Source organism: Camelina sativa, chromosome 3 (genome assembly GCF_000633955.1).
Source record: "Camelina sativa cultivar DH55 chromosome 3, Cs, whole genome shotgun sequence".
Taxonomy (NCBI): Eukaryota; Viridiplantae; Streptophyta; class Magnoliopsida; order Brassicales; family Brassicaceae; genus Camelina; species Camelina sativa.
Genome location: NC_025687.1, coordinates 17,857,712 through 17,870,010, shown reverse-complemented (window position 1 = coordinate 17,870,010; position 12,299 = coordinate 17,857,712). Strand labels below are relative to the sequence as shown.

The 12,299-nt window shown below is 33.2% G+C and overlaps 3 protein-coding genes across 3 annotated transcripts; 2 read left to right on the top strand and 1 right to left on the bottom strand.

Moving 5' to 3' along the window:
* On the top strand, nucleotides 749-1,230 carry LOC109130622 (defensin-like protein 275). The gene is made up of 2 exons (XM_019240436.1): nucleotides 749-821; nucleotides 1,055-1,230. Exons 1-2 carry the CDS (start codon nucleotides 749-751, stop codon nucleotides 1,228-1,230), a joined length of 249 nt encoding a protein of 82 aa, XP_019095981.1.
* LOC104777467 lies at nucleotides 9,230-9,888 on the top strand. Its single transcript, XM_010501727.2, has one exon. The coding sequence runs from the start codon at nucleotides 9,424-9,426 to the stop codon at nucleotides 9,811-9,813; it is 390 nt and encodes a 129-aa protein (XP_010500029.1). The 5' UTR covers nucleotides 9,230-9,423; the 3' UTR covers nucleotides 9,814-9,888.
* LOC104777466 (carboxymethylenebutenolidase homolog) lies at nucleotides 11,050-12,299 on the bottom strand. Its single transcript, XM_010501726.1, has 3 exons — nucleotides 12,144-12,299; nucleotides 11,782-12,059; nucleotides 11,050-11,680 (listed from the first exon to the last, which is right to left on the bottom strand). Exons 1-3 carry the CDS (start codon nucleotides 12,261-12,263, stop codon nucleotides 11,161-11,163), a joined length of 918 nt encoding a protein of 305 aa, XP_010500028.1. The 5' UTR covers nucleotides 12,264-12,299; the 3' UTR covers nucleotides 11,050-11,160.

Here is a 12,299-nt window from a genome sequence, read left to right as displayed (position 1 = left end):
AAAAGGAAGAAATTTAGACAGAGAATGAGAGATCAATAACGAAAGAGTGGGAGATTGGAAAAGGAGATCTAATGGTAAAGAAATCCGATGAAGGGGCTAGTGGAAGAAATACAGAGGAGATCTAGAAAAATACAATAAAAGTAAAGGATTTGGTGGTGGTGTTGGTGGTGATGGTCGCCATTAAAGACATAAACATGAAGAAGATGGTAGTCGTCGTTAGGGAAATTGAACACAAAAAAAAGAAGAAAGAGAAAATTAAAAAAGAGAAAGAAGGAGAACTATGTAATTTCAAGATACATAGTCGACATACACACATGAATCATAGTTAATTTATCTATTTTTTTTAACTTGATGGTTATCTAGTATATATACTCTATATTTAATGTCTCCTATAGAGTACTCACCTACGGAAGACCATCGACATAATTACATCACCCCCTCCTGACACCGTACCATTTGTGGTATTTCTTTAATTAACTCTGTTAATGTGCTATTCAGTGCATATTCCCTTTTTTTATGGTAAAAAGACTTGACTTGTTTATATGTATGATTTGACCATATCTTTTTTTATTGGGAAAGTTCAAATTTGTATCCTTTTTAATTGTACCGAATATATTAGAATCTTGACTTCTTTTTTCTGTGGTATAAAGACTTGACTTATTTATATAGACATCCTTTTCTCATGATATTTTCACCCCCAACAAACTAAAAACATATTTTGATTATTAAAGAAAAGAAATCAAACTAGATGGCTTTGTCGAAGTTTCAACTTGCAACTTTTCTCATCATATATTGTCTGCTAACTACTTCCCAATCAAAGAGTAAATATCTTTTCTCCTCTTGGTTTGCTTTTTGGCTGTGTTGTAAAATTCTTTTCTCAGTTTTAGTTATTTATAATATTTTTTTTTACTTTAATCTTTCTCTATACCCATTTCCAATAAATATGCATTATAACACCCATATAGTGATAGACAATGTTTTCTAAAATAGTACATAATATCTCGCAGAAAATATAGTAAATGGTCATTACTGATTTGTTTTTGGCAATTAACAGTATTGAATACAAAACAAATCGGAGTTGATGACTGTGTTTATAGAGGTCGATGCCAGTTCAGCAAAGAATGTAAGAGTCGATGTGGACCGCCTGAGTTCTCAGATGAAACTACTGGTTTATGCATGCTCGATTATGATGACAACGAATATCGTTGTTGTTGTACTTCAAATAACTAAAAAGTGTTACCGTTACGTTAAATATTGAAACAATCCGATCCGTTTTTTTTATAATAATAATAATCTAATTAAATACTCTATTATATTTAACTACAATCCAAACAATAAACCAACAACAATTCATAATTTATAGCGGAAGACAAACCAAACCAAATCCAATTTAATATAAATACCGTATCAATTATAACCAAATAAAACCATCAACCTATCATGCCTCTACACAAGTTCCAACATAACTAACATAACCAAAGAACACACAATCAAGACCCTAGATCATCCTCCTCCTCATCGCCATGATTCCACGCTATACATTAACTACACCACAAACACAATGAGATGTGTGAGTATTATAAGAAATAACCAGTGAGACGATCCTCCCATCTACGAGCTATACACACAAACAAATTAAGAGTACAACCACAAATAAAACATAAAAAACCAGCCATTAAACTAAACACCCAATAACACATTCACCACACCTACACATCATCACACAAAACAAGTTATACAACCTGATCGCTTAGATAAGCTCATGGTCATGTACTCACCTAACAAACTGATTCTAACAACAAATATAACCATGAGAGACTCTCCTCGCATCTGAAACAGTCCAGAAACGTCATACAAGAAGTAACACAACCAAAAACAACCTTGAAGCAAACTAGACAGAAACATCATAAAAGAACAGTCTCCAAGACGAAACCCGAAAATAAAACCCAACTGTTAACTATCAACTCCCTCCGCTAAAAATCTAGCCCTAGACGTCCCAAATCTTCTCACAAAATTTCAGCACAAGCAGATCTCAGGTGAAACCGCAATCGATCCCGAAACACCCGCTGGTCTCCATCCGCGGCTGAGAAGAAACGCCCACGAAACTGCCGATAACTCATAGAATATTAACTCAAATTCACTTCTGTAAAAAGCAGAATGACGATGAAAGAATGGGGAATAACTCTAGAAAATTTCGTTACCTTTAACAACAATTTGATAAATCGAAACCGTTTACTCCCAAACTCTAACGATTCTGCTCATTCTCCGTCTCTCTAAGATAAACCTTTGTTGATCTCTTTCTCCTTCCCCTTCACACCAAATTGACCAAGGCTCACTCTCACTTTCTCTAAGACTCCCAATGTCGACACTCCATCAAAACAAAGGAGGCGACACTTTTAAAAAAATTCTAGGGCTTTTGAATCTAATTAAACCAATAATTAAACCGAAATTAATTAAAATCCACTCCTTTGATTTGTTCAATACAACCCAAAATATAATCTCGGAACACGGATGTTACAAATATACATATTATCTACATTTAAAATAATATAGTCACGGAAATATCAAATATCTAGTAGCATGAAATTGATGTAGACGACCAATGTCAAAATATAATTTTATTAAATTGTATCACTAAAAAGTACACAAGAATTTTGATGGCCACTTAAAGCGGGTGAAGAAGCCCTTGATTTAGACGCCTTTCGATATGAAGTTGTAGTATAGTGGTTAAATTGTGTGTAACTATTCGAACCTCGGATAAAAGTGAGTTTGTACTTTCAAAAATTTTTCTTCCAATGATATTACTTTTTAGCGTGTTCAAAATTGTTAAAGAAACAAATTCTAAGGAGAAAATGAGAAAATTTATTTACAATATATATATATATATGTATATGTATCGATCATAGAGAACTAATGGGAATTAGAAACAGGAGGGTCAAATATCTGAATTTGGTCCTAAGTTTTAAATTTTCCACTATTATTTCCAACCAACAAAGAAAGAAAAGAGACAACTTATAAATAATTAATACAATAAAACTACAATCTTTTTCACCATAGCATGACATCTCAGCTTTTGTATTCAAGCATAGACAACCATAGACTGAAAAATCAGTTAAAATGAATACTCAATCAAATTATAACAATTAATACAGATCATCTCTAATTTGCTTACATGTCATCATTCTATCTTATCTTCCCATTTTTCTTCTTGCTTCACAATATTTCGAGACTCAGCCATCACTCTGAAAATACCGAGACAGAGAAGATATTGGATTAGGGTAATCTGTTGGATTTCAATCTATAATCAGCTCTAATCCGTTGGGTATTAATTTTAGGGATAAACAATCTCAGACTTTGTATCAAAATAAATAATAATAATAATATAATATAATAAATACTCTACAACTAGTGATCTCATACTCACTAGTCTCCTAACCACAATTAAACCAAACAGCAGAAATAATACCAATACTAATAACCAATAAGTTATCCAATAATTAATAACCAATAATTAAAACATAACAATTCCAATATCAAACATCAGAAAACATAGAACTAACAACCTAACAATGTTCTAGTGACCCAACTTTACCAACCTAACAATGCCAGACATCAACCAATCGGGTCTCTAGAACATCTTCCTCTTCATTGCCTTGATTCCACTATCACACTTTGCCTTTACCTGCACCACAAACCAAATTGCAATGCATGAGTATTTAATAAACACTTAGTAAGACAATCCTCCCATCTATTGGGCTATACACACAAGCAATAGAGACATCTCTAACCATCAACCAACAATCAGTGACCAAACAATAACAAACCAGGACTCTGCATTGATCGGCACCAACCATGCATCGACCGACACCAATTGGGGTTGCATCGACCGACACAAGCTTGCATTGACCGACAAAAGGTTCACTTTCATCGACCGACACTCACACTGCATCGACCAACGCATGCTCGACATTACGTGGAAATCCTAATTGCATCGACCTACGCCTTCACATGGCATCGACCGATTCTCCTAGGTCAATCTGCGCCATCCTCGCACTGCATCGACAGACGCACAAAATGCATCGACCGACGCACATGATGAGCATCGTTTTCCCCAAAGCTTCTCGCCGGATCTTCGTTCCTACAAGCAACAAATTCGATCCCAAGCCACAAGAAAGCCTCACACAAACCTAGATAACGTTCTAACCAGCTACACAACACACAAACACACAGATCAGAGAATCTCTAGTTTAGATAAGCCATGGTCATGCACTTACCTTTGCCACAGAAGAAATATGACCCTAACACAGGAAGAACACGCTCCTACAACGATCCCAACTACAGATCTTTATAGAAACAGCTTCTAACTCCAAGAACTTCTCAAGAACAGTCACAAACACAATCTCTCTTTCTTTCTCTGCCAAAACGGCCAAACCACTGCCACAACACGACAAAACCCTTATATACTCGCAGCAAGGGTTTCCTTTCCCCAAAACGCAACTTTTAACTTAAACTCATCCGCACAGAACCGACCTTGCATCGACCGATGCATCCCCTAAATCGGGATTTCGGTTTGCGGATGTTACACTTCTCAAAAATGGAACTTGATATAAACTGGTCGAAAATAAAGTTTTGATTTTTCAATGAAATGGTGCAGAAGTGTGACCTTATCATCTTTTAGAATTTTGAAACCAAGCTTGTAAACTCTGCTCTAACATCCTCGTTGCGAATTTGCTGTTGCCTCTGATTTTATCTTGATTGTAGACTAACTCTGTTTTGTCCAATGCATATTTATCATTGTTTTATTGTATTGATTATTTTTCTTTCTGTCAGGTGTCCACAACTCATATCTTTATCATTAAAAAGAATTAATATGTCACATGCGATGATTAACTGTCCACTCCTCCATCTTCTTGATATAGCCTCATGCCATAAGCTTTTGGATGCTACTATTCGGTTAGCGGTCATTTCATGTCCTTAGTTAGAGTCACTAGACGTTTCTAACTGTTCCTGTTTCAGTGATGAAAATTTGCGCCATATAGCCCAGGCTTGTGCTAATCTGCATATTTTGAATGCTTCATACTGCCCAATATATCTCTTTAGGTTGGTCCTATTAGATATTTTCTTTGCTCCCTCCATTTCTGTTGTCTCATTCTCTTTTTTTCCTAACTTGATTTCCCTTTTGTTATTTGAACTCAGCAAATCTTCCATTGCTGATTTTTCATAGCTGTGAGGTTATGACATCCGCTTCTATGACTTGGATTGCTACAACCTTTAACTATTTTCTTTGTTTTCCACACGGTGTGGATCGGACCACACCCAAAAGCATATTGTTCTACAATCTTTAAACGAAGACCGCAAATTCAGTTGGGTTGACCACATCCACATATAATCTATTGCAGGTTTTGGAGCTTGAAAATTGTATTATGTTGACATCTGTATCTTTGCATCTCTCCTACTTTTTAATATTGATTTCTCATTTTTTTCTAGCTTTTATCTCTGTCTTTTACTTTATAACAGTGATTTGTGCATAGGTTGTATGAGGTGCGATGATAAAGCTAAGTCGAATGTAGGTGTACTCATTTATGTGCTTTTGAAAATTTATATTCGAAGGTAAATTCAATAAAACCAATACAATTTTTTTTTGAAGATAAAATTAATTTAGAATAAAATAAAAGAACTTGTAGCTACATAATTGTTGTCTTAGAATTTAAAATTCCTAATAAGAAAAATAAAACACAAAACAACTATGCTTACTTTCTAATAGTAATTTGTGCTCCTTAGCTTTATGAGTAGGGGCTGATTAAATTTCTTAAAACAACTATTTTCATTTTTAAATCACATTTCATAATCAACAGTGAAAGTATGTAAGAAAAAAAAGAAAATAGTCTTTCCAAATCCAAGTACCTATTTTATGTTACATAGACAATCCAATTAAGCAATTCTACCAATAATAATAAGAAAAAAAAACAAAATCAATAAAAACACACACGGTATATATCATTAAATAAAAAAATCAACAGCCAAAATTAAGTAAAAATAATAACGAAACAACAAAACTAATAAAATGGACCTCTAATACATCCTAAAACAAGAAAAAGAAAACATTATACTCTACAATTCCATTACAAAAAAACTAAAATAAAAATAAATAACTACACTTAAGAAAAAGAAAAACAAATAAACATCCTTAATAAAAAGTGATTTTACATTACAAACAACATACAAAACTAAACACTACAATAGTTAATTATCTACAACTTAAATATTACTTTGACAATTAACTTAATCCATATGCTATTCAACATAAGTATAATAGTATTAAAATAACATACAGAACCAGATTAAAGTAAAAATATGTCTATGTAGTTTGACAAATAATAACTTTTCTAACAAGACAAAAAAACACTATATAACAATTATGTGATTAAATTTGTAAAAACTACAAAAAAAAACACCACAAATTCAAACTATACTAATATATCTACCACAAAAGGTAAAGAAAATAAATAGAACATAGATTAGGATTAGTTAGACTATTTATATAATTAATTTTACCCGATTTAAATGTAAACATTTATAAGCCATCCTATGCTTGACTTTGAGATTACTCTATTTTTATTTATTAGTGCATTTTTCTATCTTAACATTATATAATATTAACAATCTCAATAAATATTATAAACAGTTGCGATTTTTTTGTCGTACTTTCTCTTGAAATAAATTTTTAATATTTATTTTGAAAAAATCATATGGTTGTATCTGTTCATTGTAAAATTGTGTCTTCACCATAAAAACACCATACATATGTGCCTGTTCATTTTAGAGTTGTATTTTTCATCATATATTATTAACAACTTTTCATTCCAATGGTTAAGTTTATCTAAATTTTTATGTCTTTTGAACTCTATATATATATTTGTCTCTTTTTAGATAACTAACAATTAAATAATTGTTCGATGACACAAAGTTTATGTTTAATGCTAAATCAAAATAATATGAACTTTAATATCCAATATCTAACATTATTCTATAATCTAACGAAATTTTTTTGAAATGATTATAGTAATATAGAAATTTAATCAACTTTCACTATGTAACTTACAGTTGCGTTTATTTATCATAACTCTTCATTAAATATATGTTTTAAAGATTTAACTATTTCATATTTTATTTTTACAAATTCTGTATTTTTTTTATAATTATTGGTTTATAAATTTCACTCAAGATGAAAATTATTTTATCAAAAAGTTGCATGTACTTATTATGATCTTTTGTTTGATATTTTCATTTAGGATCACTTTGTTATAATATTTGTCTGTCAGTAATATAAATATCAATAAATATTATGATGCTTGCTACTCTTTACTATAATTTTTCATAAATATCTTATACTTATAAACATACAAAAAACTTTACAAGGTTGTCCCTATTTCTTATGCCTTTCCATTTAATATATTTTTTTTTTATTTTAGAGTTGAATCTTTTTGCCATAATATTTTTTAATCTAAGTTTTTATTTTGATGGTTGTGTTTTTAAACTCGCAGTTATATATGTTTAATATTTATGTAGTTTTAGCCTTATTTATTATTTTTCTTCTTTTACGATAATTTATTTATTTTATTAAAACATAGAATTAAAAATCTTAAAACATAAACGAGAACATTCTATAAGCTTTTTCAAGTAATTGATCGTACATTCCTGGATCTTCTTCAAGCCCTTGATTTTCAAAGAAAGAGTGACAGTGTGACATAATCAGAGAATCACACAAGTCAGATCAACGAACAAAGCATTGAAAATTTAAAGAGAAGAGTTAAGAAGATTACATTTGTTTGTAGGTTGTACTGATGGTTGATCCTTTAATTTGTGATAAGCCAAACTCAATGATTGATAATTTGATATAGAATTTGTAGAAGACATTATTTAATTCAATGTCTTAATGTAATTAGCAGAAAACCTAAAATGTAACTTTCGAAAAATTATCTTGTAATTCAATGTCTGCTAGTAAATTACAACTAGTGATCATTCACCTCTCATTCAAATGAATCACTTAAACCATTGTTCAATTCATAACAGACTTTTAAAGCATGAGGAGTATCGGGCCATGATCGAAGCTACTGAGCTCCAAAAGCTGAACTACAAGCGCAGTATGCGGCACTTGGAATTTCCTCTTCAGAATTAGGAGAGGTTTGAGCTTGAGAATGTGTCAGATATTGTGTACATAACAAAGATATATTCCGTACTTTATTTCACAAGATTGTCCTTTTTGTGATATAGAGTTAAAAAAAATTTAAAGTGATTTGGAAACTATATATTTTTTTTTAAAAAACACCTTGAAAATTTATAAAAATGTTGTTATCTTGTTTTGTTTAGAGAAAAATTATAAAAATATTTAATACTTAAAGACTAGTAGTTACTTAAATGAGTATGGAAATGAGATAAAAAATTTGGACTGATACAAATCAAAATGGATTTCCCTTCCCAAATACACAAACATAATATGAACACAAAACATTTTTGCCATAATTATCTATGTATCAAGCTTTCTCCAAAATGATCTTTTTTTTAAGAGGATATTCAATTCATAAAATATATGTCTAAAATGCTATTTTCAGAATAGGTCCATACAAATTTCTAAGGTCCAACTCATATACATTAAACCGAACTAAACCGTCGGAAAACAAAACCGACCGAATTCACAAATCAAATTAAACCGGTCGTGAGACCTTAATCTACAAATGTAGAACATGTTGCTGCAACCGTCCAACATACATGCTCAACGGAACAGGAACTTTGTGAGCCTGAATGACGCTAGGCGAACAGAGATGATGATCAAAGATTTGTTGTCATCCTGCCACCGTATATCCATTTTTGCTATAATCATATATTCATATGTGAATAATAATTTTCTTTACAAAGTCAAAAAAAATTGGATAGAAATCCTCTTTAACCAAACTTTTAACTAATTTGTGGGTAAACGTAAGTTTAATAACTATAGAAATTTTGATAATCTTTAGGGAAAATTGTAATAATTTTAGGATTTTAAATATCGAAACAAGTAATTGCTGGTTTCTTATCTAAAATGGATAAGCCTAGTCAAACACAAAAGACTCTTTTGTCATAATGAATCGAGTTTCCTACAAAGTCTTCTTCTTGGTTAATAAGACAATTAGATGTGTAATAAATTTTGTAAATAAAGTAAAGACTAAAGAGAGAGTGACATGAGAAAGCCAAAGACAAAAAGTATATAACAAGTCAAAATATATATTTTTTTAAGTCTTTTAAGAAACAACAACAAAGTCATGTGCCAAAGAAGCTTCTGTGTTGTGATCCCACTCATTACCAATTCGTACAGCGCACGACCTCTTCTCCTCCTCCTCCGTTTAATCCGGGGGCCATGACTATTCACGCGCCGCCGTCTTCACAATGTTGACCGACGTCTTTTGGCTTCGTACACGACGGAACCGGTTCGTTTTCTTCCTCCTCTGTTCTCCTTTACTAATCCCAATCCTTTGCGCCTCGATCCCTATACTCTGCGCCGTCGAGATCTTCAGTCGTCTCCGTAGTCGTCACCCTTGGTTTGCTAAATCCGCCGCCGATGAAGATGATTTGAGGCTCCGGAGATGTGAGGAAGGTTGCGGTTGCGGCGGCGGAATTGAAACTGAAGAAGCTGGGTTGCTTCAGAGATACTTGGAAGATCAGTTGATTCTTGTTAGATCTGTTTACGACTGTGGCGAAGAAGATCAAGATCAAGATCAAGATCAAGATCGTGATCTTGATTCCGATCAGATTATTAGGGTTCCTCTTCTTTCGTAATTTTTCAATTTCTTTAGATTCGTAGTTTTTTTTGTAATTTTTGGTTTATCACAAAAAAAAAAACAAAAATGCAGATAAACAAAATACCGTATTATTTATTATTATATACGTTCAATTTTATAATTTTCATTGCTCTTTGATTCAAAAGATTCTCTGAAATTTTCAATTTTCATTATCATCATTTCGTCGTTAAAAAATCTATCAAATAAATCATAAAGAAATAAGAAACTGAAAATTACGAAACATAATCCTAGCTATTAATTAAGGAACAGTTTATTTACTTTCCATTATTGTCAAAAGTAAATTTTCCACTAATGTTATTTTTATTATTTTTCAACAAAGTTATTATTTTTCTGGAATAAAATTCAAAGAGAGAAGAGGATGATAATAGTTAGCCTATGTTGGCCTGGGTCAGATCAAGGCCCACTTTTTTTTTTGGGTGTGTTCCCACAGGCACAAAACGACGAACCAAACTCGACCAAATGGTGCAAGAGGGAATACAAGAATGGGAAGTGGTCCAGACTTTATTTCCTCACTTTCTTTTGACTGACTAGAGAAAATTACTTGTTTTGAACTTTGCTCATATCCAAAGGTTTGATCTATTTTTAGAAGGATTGGAAAAAAAAGAGAGAGTAGATTCTCACATTGTTTTGATGTGAATATCACTTTACATTTTTCAAATCATTACGTTTTATGAAGGCCGACAAGTTTTATCACCACCAAGCTTGGACCATACTTGGAAGAGCCCAAGAACCTCATGTTGAAGTCATAAATACCCAAAACCTACTCAAAACTGCCTCTGAATTGTGAAGACTAAAACAATGCAATATCAATAATCTTGACTAAGTCCGAATTTCAGAATGTACACTTTATAGTTTTTTTAAATATTCATTATAGTCATTTTTGGCAATGAATTGATGAAAAAATGTTGCGTGAACTCCATTGAATTTGAAGAATGGTTTCACACTCCTTGTCATCCCAATGATTTACTCAGTGTACCACTGCAATCTCCGGCCAGACATGATGAGGACTTCAAATCTCAACAAGTATGTTAACTACAAGGTTGTCCAAACACGACATCAAAGCATGAGTAAAGACGAGGATAAACCTTAGCGTCGTACCATCTCAAATTATCCCCTTCATGTCGAAGAACCCAACCAATCTCACATTGATCAGAACCATGTAATATTAGCATAGCATTTTAGTTTACATGAATGAATTCACGATTTTCTATGGTTTTCTAGAAAATCTCTTCATTAGTTATCTTATTAATTAACCTTTTTATATACTAGAATCCGAGTTTAATTGTAACTTGGATGTACAAAAGAGCAGAGAAAATCATGTTATTTAAATCAAATGATGATGTAACCAATTCCTCATGAGGGCAAACGCTTCCTCCGCGTCTCGATCATCTTCCGCCGTCTCGGGCCGGTGGACAAAGCCGTGACCTCTTCCTTCATACACAACAACCTTTGACCTTTCACCAATCTTCTCCTTAATTTCGTACAAACCCTTCACTTCACAAAGCGGGTCTCTGTCACCGGAAACAAACAAGACTGGCACTTTCACATCTCCGGCCACCGCGGAGTCTATTCTCGTACCGTAGAACGAGACACCGGTGCTGAAGTAATCGTTCTCATCCGTGGCTAATACGTCAACTACACGCCCACCTCCGAAACAGAAACCCATCACTCCTAGCTTCTTGGAGATGCCAGCCGCTGCGAATTCATCAACCATCCATTTCGTGAAGCTAGTTGTGTCTTGTCTGATACGGTCCGGGTCTTGTTTTCTTCTCCATTCCTCGTATTCAGACTTTGGTCGGTTTTTCGACCATGGATCTCCACGGAACAAGTCCGGGACAAGAACACTATCTCAACCAAAAAAGAACAAAAAAAACACAAAATTGCAATTTAAATAATGAATTTTGGAATTTAAGAGAGGTAAGTAAATGGAGAAGATGTTATATACTTGTAGCCATTGCAAGCAACACGGTAAGCGAAGTCGCGTGTGGCTGAATCTTGAAAGCCAAAGACATCAGAGAGTAGAAGCAATCCAGTTCCGTTATTGTTCTTTACTGCCGTTAAAAGATAACCTTCAACGCCGTCGACTGACACTTCTGTTCCGTTAACTAGCTCACACGCTTCTTCTACGTCATCGTCATCCTCGTCGACCTCCACATTAAGGGCAGAAATGTTCTTGAGACACCTTCGTCTCCGCAAGAAGCTCCTCATGATATATTTTTCCATCTGAGAAGACAAGATCTTATAAAATCTAAAGCTCTTTTAATGATTTAGCTTAAAGAATCAATGCTTAGGGAATTTGAAGCGTACAGAGGACGCGAGAGGTACGAGTTGCGGAGGAGGAAGGTTGTGGCTCCTATGGCGGTTGAACGGTGACCATGGTGCTCCGAATTTGGCAGAGGAGGAAAGAGAGGCCAAGGACGCAGCCATTGTATGTATCTTTCTAGAATCAATATGGTCCAGAAG

Bases quoted from the DNA above. Each gene is read 5' to 3' on its own strand.
- LOC109130622 (XM_019240436.1), top strand. From the start codon at position 749: ATGGCTTTGTCGAAGTTTCAACTTGCAACTTTTCTCATCATATATTGT. The intron at 822-1,054 runs GTAAATATCTTT...GGCAATTAACAG, and splicing joins AACTACTTCCCAATCAAAGA to TATTGAATACAAAACAAATC.
- LOC104777467 (XM_010501727.2), top strand. From the start codon at position 9,424: ATGTTGACCGACGTCTTTTGGCTTCGTACACGACGGAACCGGTTCGTT.
- LOC104777466 (XM_010501726.1), bottom strand. From the start codon at position 12,263: ATGGCTGCGTCCTTGGCCTCTCTTTCCTCCTCTGCCAAATTCGGAGCA. The intron at 12,060-12,143 runs GTACGCTTCAAA...TTGTCTTCTCAG, and splicing joins TCGTACCTCTCGCGTCCTCT to ATGGAAAAATATATCATGAG. The intron at 11,681-11,781 runs GTATATAACATC...TGGTTGAGATAG, and splicing joins GTTGCTTGCAATGGCTACAA to TGTTCTTGTCCCGGACTTGT.